This window comes from Seriola aureovittata, chromosome 2, assembly GCF_021018895.1.
Source record: "Seriola aureovittata isolate HTS-2021-v1 ecotype China chromosome 2, ASM2101889v1, whole genome shotgun sequence".
Taxonomy (NCBI): Eukaryota; Metazoa; Chordata; class Actinopteri; order Carangiformes; family Carangidae; genus Seriola; species Seriola aureovittata.
Window position 1 is genome coordinate 24,772,702 of NC_079365.1, and position 20,411 is coordinate 24,793,112.

At 40.9% G+C, this 20,411-nt stretch overlaps 1 protein-coding gene across 10 annotated transcripts in view; it reads right to left on the bottom strand.

The window, feature by feature from the left end:
- nav1b (neuron navigator 1b) overlaps nt 1–20,411 on the bottom strand; it is an 84,355-nt gene that overhangs the window by 7,064 nt on the left and 56,880 nt on the right. For 3 of the 10 annotated variants that reach the window (XM_056390864.1, XM_056390824.1, XM_056390815.1), the window contains 19 exons: nt 14,274–14,424; nt 12,885–13,185; nt 10,862–11,621; nt 9,883–10,299; nt 9,055–9,096; nt 8,798–8,958; nt 8,041–8,214; nt 7,530–7,582; nt 7,080–7,103; nt 6,489–6,566; nt 4,458–4,541; nt 3,937–4,048; nt 3,723–3,844; nt 2,434–2,609; nt 1,964–2,138; nt 1,356–1,554; nt 950–1,047; nt 756–851; nt 94–262 (listed from right to left, as the gene is read on the bottom strand). In XM_056390864.1, the coding sequence (XP_056246839.1) occupies nt 94–262; nt 756–851; nt 950–1,047; nt 1,356–1,554; nt 1,964–2,138; nt 2,434–2,609; nt 3,723–3,844; nt 3,937–4,048; nt 4,458–4,541; nt 6,489–6,566; nt 7,080–7,103; nt 7,530–7,582; nt 8,041–8,214; nt 8,798–8,958; nt 9,055–9,096; nt 9,883–10,299; nt 10,862–11,621; nt 12,885–13,185; nt 14,274–14,424 (3,392 nt within the window). The remainder of the gene's footprint in view (nt 1–93; nt 263–755; nt 852–949; nt 1,048–1,355; nt 1,555–1,963; nt 2,139–2,433; nt 2,610–3,722; nt 3,845–3,936; nt 4,049–4,457; nt 4,542–6,488; nt 6,567–7,079; nt 7,104–7,529; nt 7,583–8,040; nt 8,215–8,797; nt 8,959–9,054; nt 9,097–9,882; nt 10,300–10,861; nt 11,622–12,884; nt 13,186–14,273; nt 14,425–20,411) is intronic. The other 7 variants (XM_056390849.1, XM_056390890.1, XM_056390841.1 and 4 more) reach the window with 4 other exon arrangements.

Consider the following 20,411-nt stretch of genomic DNA (forward strand, 5'->3'; position numbering starts at 1 on the left):
ATATGTTCAGTTTAATCCAATGAGATCATAAATACATTTTCTAAAGGATAAATGTACTAAGTCTCATTGTGCATATTGCATGTCTTCACACACCTTTCAGAGACACAGTGATGCTGCTGGGGCCTCGGGACATGCAGCGGGAGGGCTGGGTCTCAGGAGCCTCTCCTCCCAGCACTCTCTTTATGTGGCCCATACTGTAACTGTAGATGGAGTCAGTAGACAGGCCCAGACTGGAGGTGGGATCCACTTTGGCTATGTACACCTGGAAGGAAAAGGATAGAATTTGTGTTTGAGGACAGAAATATTTTACAAGCACACAAAATGACACAAAATGATCCCAGCTGCCCCTTGTGATGTTTCAGAACTGGCTTAGATACATGTCAAAGTTGAAAGTAAATATGATCTGTTACAAGCTTCTGCTCATGGGCCCTTTCGTCTTTATTTGGTACCGTAACAAATCAAAAGAACCCAGCAATTCCCTTCTAGAAAGACCTGGACAACCTTGTAAAATTACCTTTCGGACTGTAAATTTAAATACCTCTTTTACTATGTTTGTCTATTTCAATGAAAACATTACTTCAGTTGAAGTATGCTATTCTTGTATCTCTACCACTGTGCAATAGTTCAAACCGTCAGAAGTAACAACATGCTAAATTTAATGTGACAGCTGAATCACAAACGTGAACATGCTTAATACAAACTGTACATTCAGTTCAGACCACACTGAACCAAGCTGTCAGATGAAGGCATCTCACCTTGAAAGCCTGGCTGACCGCTGAGTCCAGCATAGTCCAGTCCATCCTGCCATTCACCCTGACAGTTCCCACAAAGAAATCCTGCTGTTTAACCTCCTGTTGATACGAAGTGCAACACAGAGATTTACTACGATGTTCGTAATTGGTCTGTAATGATCTGTAGTAATTAGTCTGAAGACAAACAACCGACTTACATCTTTGAAGACGTGTAAATCTGCGACACAAATCACCACCCTGACACGGTGATCATCTCTCTGTGAGGAAAGGCTGAGAGAATCTGCAGAGTGGACATCTACCGAGGAGTCAACAACAGAGAGGATAGAAAAGGAAGAAAAGAAAATAAAGAAAATAAAAAATTCTTTTTTGATTTTCATAGCCTAAATGAAGATTAATAATTGTTATTAGAAAAATGGTGAAAATGCAACACTATGACTGTTTTTTTTGCCGTAATATGAGCATACGCAGAAGATATAAACTCTAAATATCGACATTACACACATTTTACTTTTGTCCTGTGTTTGTAAATACCATTTAATCTAAGTGCTGTGCCCCATGTCTATCACTGGTAAAAACGTTGCATTTTCAGGAACTGAACTGTACCTGAGGTGCCCCCCTCACTCATCCCTCTGCTGTAGCTCTTGGGCATTTGCATGGCTACTGACTGTCGAGGTGATGAACTTCCCAGAGCCGTGAGACCTGAGGACTGGGAGGCAGAGCTGGAGGGTCCAGGAGATGGACAGGGGGACAGACCACCCGTCTTCAGCTGGTCGTTCTCAGCCTTCAGGTTTTCCACTGTCCTCTACACAAAACATCACAAGTGTTACTGCAATGTTCATAAATCACAGTCTGATCTCCATAGTAATCATTTTCTGTCGACTGAAAAGAATATTAGCAATGAAGGAAATATAGAGTTTTACACATAAACTATCATAAGATCAAATTTTTTGAAACAATAAAAAAATAACAACCCACATTACTAATACTAATACTACTAATAAATTGTTTGGTGAACCTTGGCGAGCAACTATAGTCGCAGAAAAGTGGCTTTTCACACATTAAAGTGAGAAAATTTAGAGATACAGTTGCATTTTTATAAAAAAGAAAAAAAAATAGCTTCTCCAAATATCTGTACACAGATATCACCATAACTTTTTTTTGTGAGAAAAGTAATAAACTCAAAATAATGAAAAGGAACATATCACACGTACCTGCATGCTGTTCATGGCCTCCTGCAGCTGCTCCAGCTGATGGGCGGAGCTTAGAGCTTCCAGACGGATGTCTGTCAGTTTTCTCTCCTTCTCCCACAGCTCTGTGCGCAGCTCTGTTACAACCTTCTCATCCCCCCCATCACCTCCTTCACCTCCTTCACCTCCTTCACAGAGTCTGGACACATTCAGTTCAAATAAGATTACATCTGAGAACTGAAGGTAGCAAGGATCAGCAGACTGACGGCCAAAAACCTCATTTTCAAAAGTCTTTTCTTCCTTGTTCACGTTCAACAAATAAACAGAGGCAGTAACATATGTTTACAGAAAGCACCTAGAGTACCTATCTACTTTTACATCTATTACTGACAGTAACATCTAACTTATTTATCTGTTGAAGTGAAATTCTAAGTACTTACTTTGGTATTTAACTGTTGTGTCAGTTTAAAAGATCATTGTAGGTAGAGGTTTACCCGGCTGATGATGCAGAGGTTGAGGATTTCATCGTTGATGGAGGATTATCACCGTCATGGTGGATCTTGGGGGAGGAAGGTGCAGAGGATTCTGGGGTGGAAATCTCCTCGATGTCAGCGTATGGGCCTGACTTGGAGCCCTTCTTACTAAAAGCCTTGTTGAAGGAGCTGCGTAACTGTTTAGAGAAGAAATATGAGAAAGACAAGAAGGACATATGTGAAAACAACAACTACTACAACAGTTGTTTCCTGTTAACTTTATATATTTTTGTGGCAACACACTGGGCCTAAATGTACAACTATAACTTGGTGTGATATTGAACTTTCAGGAATTAAAACTGATATAATTATTTAAAAACATATCAGTCAATGATGCTCACAGCATACATACATGACATGCGTGAATAAAATGAGAAACTGTCTCAGTGTAGAGTTTCTTCATTGAGCCATTTGATGTCTACAGTTAAATGGCTTGCAGATTATATCAATACATAAAACCATGATTCCATAATTTCATTTTACATTTTAATATGATCAGTACTATGATACTAAGTAAGTTTAAAAAGACACGGATGACAGAAAGTTTCCAAGCGTTTCACAAGTATGACTCATAAAGTGCATGCAGGCTGGAGAAGGGGAGGGGGTTTATTTACTGTAGCAACGTCACTCACCTCAAAGACCTAAAATAAAAAGCAGGGCAGCATGAGGGAGAGACCAGAGTCATACTTAATAACAGATGTGGAACGAGATAGGAGGAGAATCATGCATGTACACATGCAGGGGCACAAACTAGGACAGCAGTTGACTGAATACAACTTACAACAAAAACTGATAATAGCTCACAGCCACCCACATGCTAGGCCATTTCACTGTATGTATTGTGCGACCATGTGACACATACAAACTCTGAATCTTATAATAATCTAGTGCTAATCAAGACAATCACTAGATTTGATTTCAGTTTGGTTAATTTGCTGTTGATAAAACATCTAAACATATCCAACCTAACAAGCAGAATTATACAAAAGTGGTTTTGTAACTTTCATCACTTTCTCTGCTGATCTGGAGGAAAAATCTGATTCATGAACCACTGCAAATTGTTCTTTCAATTTATTTGGGCTAGCACATGTGTGGATTTTTTGTGGATCGGTTTGCTGACTCCTGATGTGGTAAACCTCAATCCTCTGGTGCTCCAAAATAAATTTGCAAAATGCCTGATAAAAATCTGATACGTCTAACAGTATTGCTGACCACCACTAATCAGTGTATGTCTGCCTGTGAGTTCTCACCCAGCTCTTTTTCTTCTTCTTCTTGGCCTCTTGCTCTTTAAGACTACCCATGCTTGAGTGGCTGGTAGTGCTGGTCAGGCTGGAGATGCTTTCTGAGGAGTTCTGCCGGTTGATCAGCAGCTCTGACAACCAGGAGAGAAGAGAGCAAATTGAAACTTTCCATCTGTTTGTTTTGTTCAACAGTCATACTCTTCATCCTTAGCATGTCATGTACCTTTAGGTGTGATGTCTGGATTACTGAGAGCCCCCTGAATGATTTCTTGGGCCTCTGTATTTTTGGATTTCAGAACCTCGATGGTCTCCTTCAGCTCAGTGAGCTCAGAGTCCTGAAGAGGTGAAACATAAACAGGTATTCATGTTAGCTTGCAGACTGGTAACTGAACCAAGATTCTTCTGATCCGAGGATTGTGGAATGTCTATCTGCTTTCAACGAGAATGACAGGTTGCGTTGAGTGGCTGATGACAACATGGAAATCCCATCATGCAAACCTTTGACCCACATCTCATTTCCAGAGCAGCTATGTCACCTGGTAACTTCTCTTTCACTGACAGGATCTAATATGCAGTAAAGGAGCTGAATAATGATCAGACTAATAGTTAATCATCATCATCAAGTATTCATTGAGTATGTCTTCAGATGTGATGAACTTTTTTTCCAAATTTTTCCTCACATACCTACGAGGAAACTGTCACAGGTGGTACAACATTTATTAGCATCATATATCACCAAGATACCTTTTGGTCCGAGGAGACGGACAGGGTCTGCAGGCGAGCCGTCATCAGTGCCAGGCTCTGCTCAAATGCTGCTACCAGATTAGCCTTTGAGAGACGGACACAGTGGTAGAAGGAGGCAAAGAGAGAGAAAGACAGACAGTGGGGGGGGGGGGGGGGGGTGGGGGTGGGGGGGGGGGGACAGCAGACAGGTATGAGTCACCAGCTGAATCAAATTGGTCTGCAGTCTCACACGCTCACAGCACATCAAGCAAATGGCTTTCTCCGTCTGCTGGGAAAAGAGGGAGGGGATGGAGTGGCGGACAGCTGTGGATGATGTCAGAGATGAAAGAGGACGTTAGAGTAATGGTGATGAAGGAGGGCAGTGGCGTGGCACTGGGCGACAAACCTCGTCAACCTCATGTCACATGTTTGACCTTTAGGCTTACACCAATCCTGCTGATGACGGAGTGTTACAGTGTCTTCTAAAATCCATCGCCGGCGTATCATATTGTATTCGTCAAGGAATTATGTTTAGCCCTGGTTTTGTGGCTTTATTTCTCTTCAGCATTTTCCTTTGGTTTGGTAGTTTAGAGAAAGCACTCGGGTCCAACATACATGCCTGTTGTGTGGTTGGCCTGACTGTCTTCCCTTCTTTTTGAGAAATCCAGCCAGCCTGTCATTCTGTTCTTCAATCCTTTACGTTGATACTTTGCTTTGGTATTTCTTTGGGGTCACACAAAAAACGACCCTTTGTGGGGGTTGTAACAGTCATAAATACTTAATAAAAATTCAGTCACCTGTTCAGTTTTTCCTAAGAGCAGCAGACCTGCATTTTGGCTGCTTTAAAGCGTGTTACATCACTGGTAAGTCCTTATCTTAGAGTTTGCTTGTATCATGACTGCATTTTTCTCTTGTCTCTATTAACTTACTTCCAAAACTAACCCTTTAAATCTAAGGAAATGATCAGGAATAGTCATTGTTACTGATTGCTGATCGAACAAAACAAAAAATTTGAAGACGTCACATTGGGATCTGATAAATGATTAGAAAGTATTTTGACTGCGTTCTGACATTTTACAAGGTGAATAAATAATTTACAAAAAAGTCGATAGATTTTTGGATAAAATAATCATTAGCTGTAGCCCTAGTCACATGCTACAAGGTAGGTGTTGAGGGTCGACTGTGCCACACAAAAAGCCCCACAGAGATGTGAGACAGCAAGTCGTCAGCTTGACGTCCACTCAGAATCATGAGGAAGCGACAGAGAGCGCTCTGGAAGCAACAGTCCAACAAACCTGGCCTAGCTGCTACACCCAGCATCCAGAGGTGCGGGTCAGCGGGAGGCAAGCAGGTGGCAGCAGCGAGTCCAGCGGTCAATACAGCCACGAGTGTAAGAGAAAGGGACAGGAGCGTTAGGGGTGTGATAAAAAACGTCTCATAAAAACATACAGTCATACAGTCACTTCATATGTGCAAAACATCCAGGTTAGTTGATGGTTTAGCAAAGCGAGTGAGTAAAATGTGCCGCGCAGTGAGAAAGTTAGAAAAAGCAGAGGTGGGAAATTTGTTAGGTAAAGAGTTAAAAGTGAGTATTAAGGTTTAAGGTTGAATAATGTCATTATCATCACCAAGATAACAGGGCTGAAAGATTTTAGTAAAAGTGGATGGATGTGAGTGGCAGCAAGAGAACTGGAGACGTCGTGTTTGCTGTGACACCCGAGTGTTGGGTAAGGTGGTGAATCCTGAATGATTTGTTATGGGTTGCCCTTACTCACTGTATATTGGGCAAAAGCAAGAGGTATCAGTAGCTAGTAGCATCAGTATCTAAAGTCAACTCATGTGATCTTCATTTTGCAATTTTCCCCCATATCTCACCCTCACAAAAATGCAGGGCAGATACAAGATACACCCGTTAAATACTCACTTAAAAGGATTTAATTTACATTTTGGATTGATTGAACGTTCTGATAAAAGATCTGTCATGCATCCAAGTCATTAACGAATTAGTTTATGAAAAGAAAAAAAAAAAAAAAAAAAAAAAATCATACATACATTAGCAGAAAGTTGCATAGTCAAGTTGGCAACCTTTTCCTGGGAGTTTTCCAGTTCACGCCTCAACTTGCGGATTTGCTGCAAACAAATTGCAAAGTAAGTCTGAGCAGTATGAGGCATCATACTATACAGATACATACAGAAGTGATCGATACATGAATACAGTTTTTTAAAATGATATTGCAACAGTTGAATATGTCGTCGTGTTTGATAGATGAAAACAACACAATATGAAAGGTACTGCTCCACAACAGAAACTGATATTATTCACAAACAAGGTGAATACATTCCACACCAATAGGAAATGTTATAACTGTGGGATGACAGTGGATTTTCTCCACTCTTCTCATGCACTGAGAATTTTATGAGGTCTGAAAATGTTTTCATTAAATGTTAGCAGGTGGTGCTAAAGGACAAAGAATATTAGAGATAAAACAGAATGAACTGAGTTATGAGCTCCTGAGATCGCAGACTTATTGAGCGCTGATAACACCATCTGATGAATGGACCCGTTTTGACAGGAAATGACTGACAGATGACGCAGAAGGAAAGCACAGTGTGAGCTGAAGAGTTACGGCTCGTTGGCCTTACCTCTCCTTGTATCCTCTCCTCATTCTATTGAAGGCATGGTAAAAAACAAATAAACAATACAGAGGGATGGGGCAGAGGATTAACTTAAGTCACCAAAATTACGTATCCACAGTAAAAGGGACATTACTGAAGTTTGATGACAACAGTGAAAAAAAAAAAAAGGCTGAAATACTGTAGCTACCAAAATCCTATTCAGTGCATTACCAGATCATTGAGAGAAACTGGAGAAGTTTATTTCATTTAATAAAAAATATATATCAATCATTATTATTAAGGCAATTTGCCTGCATTGGCTGTAATGGAGAAATTTAATATTATTCTATGCAGTGAAAGTCTACATGATCACTTTTTGAAGACGACAGCGTATTTAAATTGAAGACACAAAGCACTAAACTCCATCAAAAGTAACATCAAGTATTTACTTAATATAAAATGGTTGTATCCACTTACCGAGGAATAGTTGGATGAAGCGTTGGACGCCAAAGACAGTACAGAGCCATGCACTGCAAGAAAGGCAAGGTGGACATCAATATCTTGAAAGACTGAAAAATGATATGTTTTTTATAAGTAATTTAGCTTTGCCTGCAATTCCTGCTATTCTCTGATCTTCTGTCACAAATAAATGACTGAAGTGGTGCAAACTTTAAATAGTTTTCACGACTGACAACCTCCAAGACAACAGGATATCTCTGACTCAGCCATATAATTATATTTTATAGTTTATATAGCCTACCCATTCTCTGAAAGTGAAAGCAGGTTTAAGTTCTTGGTGGGTGGTTTCTTGTTTTGTTTACATTTGGATCACAGATAGCGCATTTTAAATCTTTGAGCAACTCCCTATTAATCTAAAATGGATGCACAAATACTCCATTCATTCTGACATTTTGCTTAACAGTATGAGCACACAGCTTTGTTTCAATTGGGCGACTCCCCTGCAGGGAGGCCAATTGAGTAGGCTCACCATCGTCCCCGGGTTCACGGAAAGACCCAGACCGCATCATGCTTTTTGGCCGATCAGCCAGGGACATACTGCTGCCCAGGGGGGAGGATCCATAGAGATCGCAGGCTGAGTCACTAGGGGGGCCTATGCTGTTAGAGCGTGATATCCTCGGAGTGCCACTGGAAATTGGGGCAACTATCACAAAAGAGAGACGTTCGGTAATCTATTGAGTGGCACAGATAAAACTGTAGGATGCAGAGCTGCAGAAAAACACACACACACGCGCGCACACACACACACACACACATACACACACATACACACAGAGTAGGCCTACACCTAGGTATAGCACCCTTATTCTGATGACTCAGTGAAAGGCAACACTGTGGTTCCACAACAGTCAAAGAGATAAATATAGTCTGACTTGACCCCCTATTGCCTCCATCTCCTGCATATTTCAGACTTGAACTCAAGTCCATATGAGCAGAGATTTAGGATAATCATATTCATATGGTTAAATCTGTCTAATACTCTACTATTTGGCCACCACTCGACCACTTAGATATGACAGAATCTCTTATTGACAAGTTGTGTCAATATTTCTTAACTGTAAAAACTTAGCTGGACTTTCCTCTCAGTGTCAACTCAGTATCCCTGTCCTCAATAATAATCTACGATAAGATGGACGGCTTATCAAGCAACTCAAGTCTCATTAATTCAGAGTTCAAACAGAGAGTGTTTTTAGAACTTGGCAGCCAAACTGAACAGGCAGACTCACCCACGTTGGTGAGAGGAGCCTTGCCAGAGGAGGGGTGGAGCAGGCGGGTGGGAGAAGGCAGCTGAGGGGGGCTGTCGCTCTCTGTCATGCTGACTATGGTGTGGGAGTGGCGCCTTCCCGGTTTGCTTCCTTCACTCTCTGACAGGCTTGAGCCATAGCGTCTGAGAGAAGAGAGGTCATTTTAACTTTGAACAAAGACGATACATGACAGAGTGAGATTTCAAATAGATGCTTGGCGGATAATTGTTTTGACGTACTCTAAGCCTTTCTTCGGCAAGGTATTTCTGTCTGTTTGCAAGCTGTAAAGAAGAGAATAAAAACATTATTAACAGAAACAAACTGTCATTGTTGATCATTTTAATAAAAAATAGTATGTTTCTCAAAGTTTTACTCATTATAGGTTTTGACATAACACCTGCATAACTGGTAAGACATCCCATGGATTTATCTTGCAGTCCTTTTTGTACATGCAGCCCATATGGCAAACTGGCCACATTCATACACATGGCGTGGGTTTGCCTAAGAGTACATTCCTTTGGCAGGAAATATTTCGGTCCATCTCCACTTTTACAAATAGAAATTTTCCAGTGGATCCAACCTTTCATCTTCTAAATGACAGCTCAGGCTTTCCATTTGCAGGACAGGCAGCTGCCAAGAAAACTTATAGCCCAGTGTTGAAATACTGACTCAACTGGACATAATGTTTCATACACTGTCCGCTGCTAAGATAAATGCAGCTGCTTCAACCAATATTGGTTGGTTCATGAGACGATAGAAGAGTAGTTTTGAAATAACTATTTTTTTCTTTCTATTTAAACTTTTGATCCATTGTTATATGGATGACAAATCCAATGTGTGTGCTTTTCTTTTTTCTTTCTTTCTTTTAATTTAGTTTCTTTTATTTGCTTTGTAATTAAGAAATGATGTGCTTATTTGTGATCTCACCTCATATGACAAGCATCCGCCAAAACTGTAATTTCCTCACAATAATTTTCCTTTTCAGAGGCAAACAACATCAGACACTAATGACAAGGAAAATGAAAACACGTTTGACATAATGGTCGTTAAGTACTTCTGAGACTTGCCTATCTGCAAGGTTGAGGGATGTTCTGCTCCCGGCCCCCCAGGTTCCCGTACCCCTCTCCTCTTTGTCATGCATCTCAGTTGTGACAAACCTCGCACTGGAGGGTATGCTCATCTGGAGGGGCAGGGACTCCATGCTGCGGTGCATGCCGGACAGTTTGGGATAAAGCAGTGGTGAGCTGCTCAGGCTCAAGCTTTCACTGGTGTAGGAGCTGGGGGAATCGATGTGGAGGACGGGCGCTGGGCTGGGGGTGAGGCGTGTAGCTGTGTGAGAACCGGCCAAGTCCTGAAGCTTGGAGTATGGGGGGACTTTGGGCGGGAGGTCCTGGATGGTCACACAGGAGTCAAGGCTGTTCGAGTTGACCTTGTCCAGGTGAGCCAGGCTGGGTGGACGACCCAGAGACTTAGTGTTCAGCATCCTAGGAATCAGGCAGAGGAAATAAGAGGTCAAAAACAGAAAGATGTCCTGAGTAATGATGTTCAAAACAAAGTCATCAAACAAAGAGTCTTTCACCCAAACACATTTTCTAACTTTCTTCTGCTGTTGTATACCCAGACAGAGAGCTGTGGTTGTATTTGACAAGGTTTGAAACAGCTGTCCCTAAGATGTCTCTAAGATGTCTGCCTCTAAAATTCAACAGCAACATCAATCCAAACAGTGTTGCCATTTCTTTGGTAGAAAGTTGTTCTAGGAGAAACTACTGACAGTTAGCACTCTGGATTATTTAGAGTAACTGGGACACTGTTTCAGGGAAGAGATATTGCTGTTGAATTTTTTAGATGTAATTTTTCAATCCTGTGGGCACCACAACTAAAATTGCATTCCAATCCCTTGTCCTGGCATGGCAGCAGAAACTCTGGGAATATACAACAAAACTAATAACTACCCACGTGGCAAGATACCAGGAGACCTCAGTGAGAAAATGTGCTTTTTGTGATTTAGGTGAAACACCTCTCAAAAGTGCTGTTTAAATGAGAGACCTCGGTGTGGTGGGTGATGACAGTTCAGGGTATTTGCTGCTGCTGGTCCGTCTCAGGCCGTGAAGTTTCACAACAGACTCTCCTGTTGACTCAGATTGAGTCTCGTCTCCTTTCAAAGAGCCACAGTCTATGTCAGCACCCACAGCCTTGGCCTTGGCTCTCTCCTTCTCCTTCTCCCTGTCTGTCTGATTAACTGGGCCTGTGCTGGTTCGAGAAGTCATTTTACTGCCGCAGCCACTAGGCTCTTTAATTCTGGGGCCTGCGGAGGCCATGGGCACAGGTTTCAAACTCAACAGACCGGGGTCAATGGTACCGCTGACAGGCCGAGTTGCAGGGCGACCAATCACACTGAGCGTGCTTGATTTGGCGGGTCGAGGCAGGCTGCGGTACTGAATGCTGTTTCGGGCGTTTGGCCCCAGGAAGCTCTGCTCACTGCTGGCATCAAAACTGTTCTTTCGACCCGAGGGTATTCCTCCTCCCACAGGCTTCACTGGGATGCCAGATGACTTGGGGGTTTTCCCCACAGTAGCAGAGCCACTGGAGATGGTGGCGCCCCCTGCTGTCATAACAGTGGCGGTACCAGTGGCTGTTGGTGGTTTCTTGTACCCAAAGGAGGCTCCAGCAGTGGGTTTAACTAAACCTGATGGGGGCTTGCGGTGTTCTCCATGGTGATCCCTGCCGGCGTCAGAACGAGACCGTTGTAGACCAGCAGTTTTAATGGAAATCTTGGACTTGTCCAATGGCCTCTCACTTTTAGGTGCTGCATAAACAAGGAAAGAACAATACTGTATGGTTATATAATAACATTAAGGCAATTCTATTCACAATTGAAAGTAATGATGAGGAGCAGCAATGTTTGGGCTGCTTGGTTTGGCCAGTATTCACTATCACCCTGTTGAGTAAGCTACTCAAAAAAACACTGAATGGATGGATGAGTTGGATGAGCTGATGAACCAGTAAACCCAGTAAATCTGGGCTCACAAAACTGACACCAACCCCATCATTTCTCTCAAACTAGACAGCATCACATAAAAGAAAACATACATATCATTCCAGCCTTTACAGCTGAGCTAAAATATAAGCAAGAAACATCTGTATTTGCTTAGAGTTTTTATGTGCTCATGACATCAAGTATGACTCACCAACAGACTGACTTTAAAGGGCTTTATGCAAAATTAAATTTACTATACCATAAGAAATATCCAAGTGATAAAATCAAACTCTTGTCTGAATGGATCATTAAAGTGATGCAACTATGTGAAGATTGAAGGATACATTAAAAGATAAGGGTAAAAGGGTAAATTATGATTTCTTTTCAAGGCTAAAAGTAAAATTATAATTATAGTACATTCATAAAAGCAAATACAACACATCTGACTCTTAAGTTATTCTGCATCAGTTAGGTGAATGCTTTTCCCTTTAAACTGCAGCCAACATAAATATAATCAGAAGTAATTTTAATCAATTATTTTTTAAAGCTGAAATGAAGTTGAAAATGAAAGTCCAAGAAATGTTGGTATTGGAACTCAATTTTAACCTATTATTTAATCATGGCATGTTTTGTTGGGGCTTAAAGGACATAGAAATAAATTTGGTTGCTGCACATGGCAGACACAGCGTCTCTGCAGACATGTACAGTAACAGGCTTTTTCCTGAGATAATAGAAGAAACATGGCTTTGGGCTTTAAACTGAGATTTTTTTTTTCTTCAATGAAATGGATTTCATGGTGCATTTTTTCGTAAGTATACTGTGCTGTGCTACAAATCAAAACCTGGCTTACGCTGAGGGGTACGTGTCTGTATTCATCTTGACACCAAGCAGATATCCGCCTTGGCTGCTCTATAAACAGACTCTGTTTTTACATTTGGATTCAGTATACAAAGAGATAATGGATGACATAGATTTCTTAGTTGACAATGGCAGTGATCCACCAAATTCCTATAGGAGAGGAATAGCAGAGAAAAAGACAAACAAAGGGAAAGACATATAGACGGAAAGGGAATATTTGCTATCAGATCCCACCTGCAACTTTGAGCACGCTCTGGGAGGTATGGGTGATGGGAGAGGTCACACCCACAGGAGGATTACGGCCCTTCTTGAAACTCCCTGGTTGACCCAAACTTTGTGGCTTCCTTAGTTCACCTTTACCCGCTGGATCTTCACTGAGGCTCGGAGGCTTCTTTCTCCACTTGCTTGGGGCCTCTGTCTTGAGACTCCCTGTGTCATAGCTGCTGCTGTCGAGCTTGTGGCTGGCTTTGCCATCCTCGCTATACCAAGACAGTCCGCTTTCCACCAGGGAGCGCTTCTCTGCATCAGTGCGGAGCTGCAGAGAGAGGAAGGGAAGGGGCGCAGTGTGGGGAACCATCAGACATGGTCTGTGTTATCTGTGGAATTGACTGTTCTCTGTAATCTTTGTTTCATCTAAGCTGCATTCCAGTGGGAAGGAGTGAGAGATAGAATGATATATCCTGAGCTGATTAAAGAAAACCACAGAGGAAGAGCAAGAAAGGAAAACATAAAATGGGAAAATAAAACTGTTAATGGGTTTAACACTTTCAGAGGTAAATCAATATGTTAAAAGAATGAAAAAGAAAACAATAGAGTTAAACTTGAGCTTATATTTTTGAATGTGTCACTGTGCAGTGGATAAAAAAAGACAGCTCCACTATAAGAGAAAAATCATGTGGTGCATTGAGGAGGTAGGACTGAGGACAAAACTGGACATGCTGCTTCTTGGCACGCTATGAATGTGATACAGAGCGACAGATGGCTCATTGAGTACCTCTAATGTTCATTTCTTCCTGGTGAGCGTTCTGCAAGTAAGCACTATCTCTATGATTAAGTAAAAAACGTTAACCTGGGAGAACGGTAGGACCCACCACCACCACATCTCCAAAAGTGAACATAAAACAAGTTTGATCAAATTTAACGATCCCATCCAGACGTGTTTTAATACATACTCTGCTTGGAATAACAAATTGTGTCTGATATAGTTTTTCCACAAAGAAAGTTCAATCACCTAGTAAAAAATTCTATAATTACATCTACTTCATCTCCCTAATTGAAAAATCCATAATATATGAACATGTTTTTCTTTTACTATTGGACACAAGATGTCTCCTGCTTCAATGAAAAGTTGATTTTCAGTGTATGTGCAGTGGAGGGTTTGCACTCTTCTCTTTAGTCTCAGTTTAATGACAGAGGCGAGGTCTGTGGTGTCTTTTTGTGGCCCTTCTCAAAGCAGAAGGGCTCGCATTTTAGACACAATACAATGTAAATCATAGGATGAAGCATTGAAAGTGCTTCAAGTGAAGGCCTCATCTGTGATCTTTAGCACTGCTTTTACAAACTAAACAAGACCAAAGGAAAGCAAAACAATATCACACGCTGTATCACAGACTGTCGGCTCACCATTACCGAAGAGTTGCGTCTGGATCCCAGGGGTGTGTTCGGGAGGGAGTTCAGAGAGGAGCTGACGTTGAACTCCTCTGAGCTGAGGTTATCCGAGCCATCGCCGTCACCGTCGCTGAGCCCACTGCTAATGGAGCTGCTCTCATCCCACCTGAAACAATACATGGATGATGATTTAGCAAACGTGCAAATAAATGAAAACAATATGAATGTACAGTAGGTAAAGCTGCAGAAATCTAGGAAGGAAGAAAAAGCTGGTTGCAACAGTGATATACCCATCTGTCTGCAGTAAATTCTCTCTGGAGGTGGCCACATGCTCAAACAAGCAGGTAATTCCAACATGGCTACAGCTGCTTTGATTCGATTCAACTAATACATCAGAGCTCCAGGCCATATGGTGAACAAACCCTCAGAAGTGGATATTTCTGTTTTAGTGAAATAAAGTATGAGTTTTTCAAGTATTAGTCAATTGCCTGCATCATAACAGTTCCAAAGCTCAAGATTGAAAAAAAAAAAAGAAGTATTTTTGAACTTATGACCATTTGTCTAATATCCTTTTTCAACCTATAATGTGCTGCATTATAAGAGCAAGATGTCATCAAAATGTTCTCCCGTTTGTTTGGAACATTCTTCCTCAATTTTAATTTTAAGATATAAAGATATAAGCTTAATTGTAATTTAATAAATCCCTATGATGGCAAAGCTAGCAGCTTTTAAACAAAGGCCAACACACTGCAATCTTTAACTGTAGCTTCAAGAGGAACTGTACAGAATATGCTGATAAATCATTCTGAATAAAAAAGTATGTCAAGTGACTGCTCAGGGTTTAGAATGCAGTCTCATATGCTCTAAACTCTAAAGAAGCAGTGAAATCAGAGTGACAGGCTCCTAAACCCTTCCTGACCCTTCCCTCCGCCCGACAATGACGTCCTGCATCGCCCTGAAACAGATGCTGCCAGAGTGGCCCCTTACGCAAGGAAGGCAGGGATGGAAACTACTCACTGGACATCAGATCTCTGGATGCATTCATATTTGAATACATTTAAAATGCAGATCACTGTGTGGAGTTCAACAGAAGTGTAGCCTCTCAGTCAACCAAAACATCACCGAAGGATAAAACAGTTCTGAGTCCAAGGGGAGTTTAAAATTGAAGAGTGAAATATTTTTATGTGCTTTCGAAGAGCAATAATGCCTTGTTGAACTTAAAAATTATATCTCCAGAGAGCTAAATGCAAGTCCAGCTCGGATTTTGTACAATTACGTTCCCCATCATTTCTTCTGGCAACCACAGGTGGTAATCAAATTTGTGTTGGCGCACGAAAATGTGGCACAGTGGAAAAGGTAAATTAATAAGACCTTTTAAAAGCTGAGTCACTGCCTGAGCTGAATCAGTTCTTTTCCCTTTCTTTTGCTTTCCCCACTGAGCTGAAAATGCTCTTTGTGGGTCTGCAGTCTGCAATTAGCAGAGGCAGGGAACATGGAATTGCATAGAAAAATACAGGGAGACAAAAATGGCCCATACACATTCAGAATTGGATTTAATCACATGGCTGAAGTTGAGTTGTAGTCGCAGTTGTAAAACAGAGATGAAGCTTTCCCTGACACTTTGTACTGGTTTAGAGCATTCTGACACACAAAATTCAACATTTTAGTGAGGATTTGTGGCCACAGAGACGTGACCTCAGAGGCAAAGTTTGACACGAGAAAGGAAAAACCTAAGATAAATGTTTGATTTGAAAATTTTAAATGTTTTTTTGTTTTTTTTTACGTTTTCACATACCATCAATAATGAGAATAATTTTGATTTACATTGAGCGCAGATGTTCGTGGTGTGTTTGAACAATACCACCTCTGTCAGGAGCAACAGAGGGGCCATGAATAACCCCAAAGGGATGTCAGCCTAAGAAGAGGCAGGAGGGCCTGTGGGCTGTTAATATTACAAGCCAAACTGTCTGCTCTCAGGGATGAAATCCAGACAGGGGGAGGGTGGGAGTTGTACACCAGCAAAGTGCATATTTCAACCATAGGGTGGCAATTAACTTTTTGTTTTCTGTGGCACAGCTCCAACATCTCTCTGATTTGTGTGTCCATGCTATTATTTGAGTTGGGTTGCAGTGAAAATATTTTGATTTAAGAAGAATCAGGGATGATTGGTGGGGTGGAGCAGGTTGGGGACATTGCAATCACTGTCCAGACTTGGACCGGCATCTAACAGCATCACTAAAATCAAACACACACATGTGGACAAACACAAATGCTGGCTGCCACTATGGCAAGATCTGCAACATTGGTGGAAGCCACTGCAAAGACAGGCAAAGCAAGAAAAGCAAGCACACATAACATTTTATATAGAAAGAGGAGAAGTTTAGGTTTCTCACAGATGCTCTTTAAAAAAAAAAAAAAAAAAAGAGTTGACTTTATCCTTTATAAAATCACATGAAATAAGGCACTGTGCCCACAAGACGAATGCATCTTGCAGTTCAGATCTGGCACTGTCAATATTTTCTGCATCAAGGACAGAAAAGACAAGGCTCCTGGAACTGCATGCCTATGGCTGAGTGAGCGGTGAAGACACCCTCTATTATACAGATAGCTGTGGTAGCAGCACTGCAGTGTCCTCCAAGAATAAAAAGTGTTACCACAGATGTTATAATTTATAGAGCCAAATCAATGTCAACATATAAATCTCCAGCACATTTCTTCATGACTATATTCAACCTCATGTCAACATAATTCACACGCGTAAAATTGCTGTAGCTCAAAAAACATATATTTACTAAACATATGTATTTACTGGACAACTGTCTCATGGATGTATTACAGTATAATGTCAATATCTAAGCACCGAAAATGTAGTCAAAACAGCCTAATTAATCTTCTACACGAGTAGTTTATCGGCTAATGTTACCATACTGTAACGTTAGTCAAAAACCAAGTCACCTTAACAATGATTTAAAGCCTGCGAATAAATCTATTAGTCCACAGTCCCCATAAAAGGAACAGCCATTATCGTTGGATAAATTATAGTTAGAGGGCAAATAAAGAAAGCGCTGTAGCGTTTCAACAGAATTCAACACAGCTATAAAGATGTCGAAAACGTTGTCCGGTGTGTTTAAGAGAAAGCAGTAGTGAAATGTCATTATTACCTTGGCGTAAAAAGTAAAGTCCTTTTAGCTCTTGGCGCCGACTGCAGAGAAGGCACCTTCCCGATCAGAACACGACCGCTCATCTGTGACCGTTTTACAGTTTTCGGTAAGCACAACTTCCTTTAATTCTCTGTGTGCTGAGATTTAAATTCATATCTTCCGCAAGCAAAGACCCTTTTTTCTCCCATTCAGCGAGCAGAAAGAAGCAGTCGGTCACTGGACAGGCAACACCACCACCACCACCCCCCCCCCCCCCTCTCCCAAAAAAAGAGAGAGAAAAAAAGAAGAGGGATGACGAGACCGGAGAGAGACCCCCATATTCCTCTGTGAGATGATGGCCAACGGCTGTCGAACCGAGGGTATCCATGGTAACCTCAAAGTAATCTCATTACTCGGCAGCGGTTAATGAAACAGATTTTTGTTTCAGTTGACTTTGCATAGATAATTAGCCTACAAACAAGTACAAATATAAGTTATACATACTGAGTAAAAAGAAAAAACTATTAAGTAATATTTTCTTTTATCGAACTGTTTACTTATCAATGTTAGCTAAAGAACTTTCTACACAAGCATTAGCCCCTTACGTATTAGCATATGGACCACAGAGGTAACCATGAGTTTCTTTTAAAGATGATTAACGGGTTATGTGTGGAAAACCAAGAAGGTGGTTTTAGTTTTAAAGGTTTTATCTTACAAGAGACGAAATATTTTTTGTAATAGAAGAGTAGGGGATTCTGCTAATACATGAGGAACAAAAAAATGGGACTAACACGGATCCCCCCCCCCCCCCCCCCCCCCTAGTTACCTAGTGAGTTGGATTTCAATAAAACCGAAGGCAAGATGGCCAATTAAAGGGGCACTCTACCAATTTTTTACTTCTCAAGAGAAGTACTACTCAGCCTGTGTAAAAATGGGTAGGCTATAATGTGTTTTGTGGATCTCGGGGACTCTTGACAGTTTTAACAAAAAAATGTCTCTGATGTTGTCATAAGGGTTAACTTGCCTTGGTGTACAAAATTTATCTGAAAGCCTGCATTACAAACTGAAGGTGTGGTGTAAAGACCATAAGTAAAGACGCATGCATTCAAGAGGCAGGGAGGGTCTAATGAAAGATGCTATTTTGAGTTGCATATTGAGAATTGTAGGATCCAACATTTTTGGAACCCAAGTCAATACATAGGCTTCTGCTGCTTCCAATTTGACTCTGATGTTCTCTTCATAATGTCTCTTGTGAGTCTCCCAACTTTATGGAAGGTGAATACTAAATTGTTGGAGTACTCCTTTAAGCTACATGTAAGAGAAGAAGCACTATGTTTTAAATATGTATTACATATAGTAGGCCAGTGTAGTGTATTTTATACTACAGTATACACTGTATAGTGGAGCATTAATGCCTATTAGCTTAGCAGTAGCTGTCACTACAGGTACAGTGGAGGGTCGGCGTGAGGCTGGATTTAGTGAGATGGGCTCCTATGACTTTTCCACACTAGATGGAGCAATTTAAGAAAAATATTAAGTTCCATAATTGTGTAAAAATGATGAATGACAACTGCTATGCAATTAATTAGCCTAATTTACAATGCAATATTCCAATGGGAAGCCAATGTTGCTCCATGTCTGCTGAGTAGTTTCCAGTTTAGCCATAAGAACTGGGCAGATATTAAAGAGTATTAGAGCCATCTTGCTAGGAATTTGTTTTGAAGTCTTGTATCAATCATATATTCACTGAATCTAGCGTAAACATTGTTAGGTCCACCTTAAACTGAACAAATGCTGTTAAGCAATTAAATTAGTTTTTAGCCATTTCTCAAGTGAGCGTTAAGAATGAGCACTTTTTTGTCACGGTTTTAAACTTACATACAACAGGACAAAGAATTTTTAGCCCATATAAATAGACCTTTCCATCATCAGACTTCCCTTTACATCTTTTTTACAGATGATGACATGATTGATGTCCCTAAAAATAAATTGTGTTCCATCTTCATTCATTACCTTCTGCGGCCAAGCTGGAAAAACTCAGTTTAAGGTAAAGGCTGAATCACTGCGAGTGCAACCACAAACCCACAGATGACACGAGCACCTCCAGTGAGGCATGAACAGCCTTGGAAAACCTCCCTCCCCTTCTCATTAGCAGTGGAACAGTCTCACGGTGATGATCTCACCAGATCTCCCGTTCTGTAAACTAACCACTCCAGGAGGTAAAGCCACAGAGGTCCCACACCCAGTCCGCTTCTTCAGTTAAAATCAGTTCACTTTGAGTCTAGCTGGAATTACTTTGATTCAAAATGTAGTAACAAGGGACTGTACATAAAACAGCATGAACTTATCCACCTTTCATGTTAGAGGAAATCCATTGCAAAGCAGAAAAAGTAAAGATGCTAAACAAACACACTGTAGTGTTTTCGACAGCTAATATTTCAAACAAAAAGAACTTATTGACCCCTATGATGTATTACAGTTTTGAGGCTCTCTGTTTTTCCACATCCAGCCACATTTTGTAATATAAATACAGAGTCAGCTTAACTGGAATTTTTGGTGACTGCGGTTTTACTTTTTGTAAAAATTAAACAACTGTTTTGCTGTCAGTGTGTGTACCAGACACGCAGACAATCTCTTTCACAGAGTGAGATGCAAGTTGATAGCAGCTTGTTGTGTCTGCCTCTATTTTTTAAAATCCTCACTCTGATCAGCATCTGAAAAGGAGCTTCACCTCTCTGCCTGTTTTGCTCAAAAACCACATAAAACATTCAGTTTAAATACCTGTTGGTTACTTTAAAGCTTAATTTTCTAATAGCACAACATAAACTTGGATGCTCATGTCTTCTAGAATGGCAACTGAAATAAATTGTTTACAGTACAAAAAAAAAAAAAAAAAAAAAAGAACTGTGTTGCTCATGTCTCCTGTTTATCTCAGCCAGGCCACACAGCTGCTAAACACACTGTCATCTAAAAAGGCTTGAAGTCATGTTTGCGCTGTATAGTAACAGCTGCC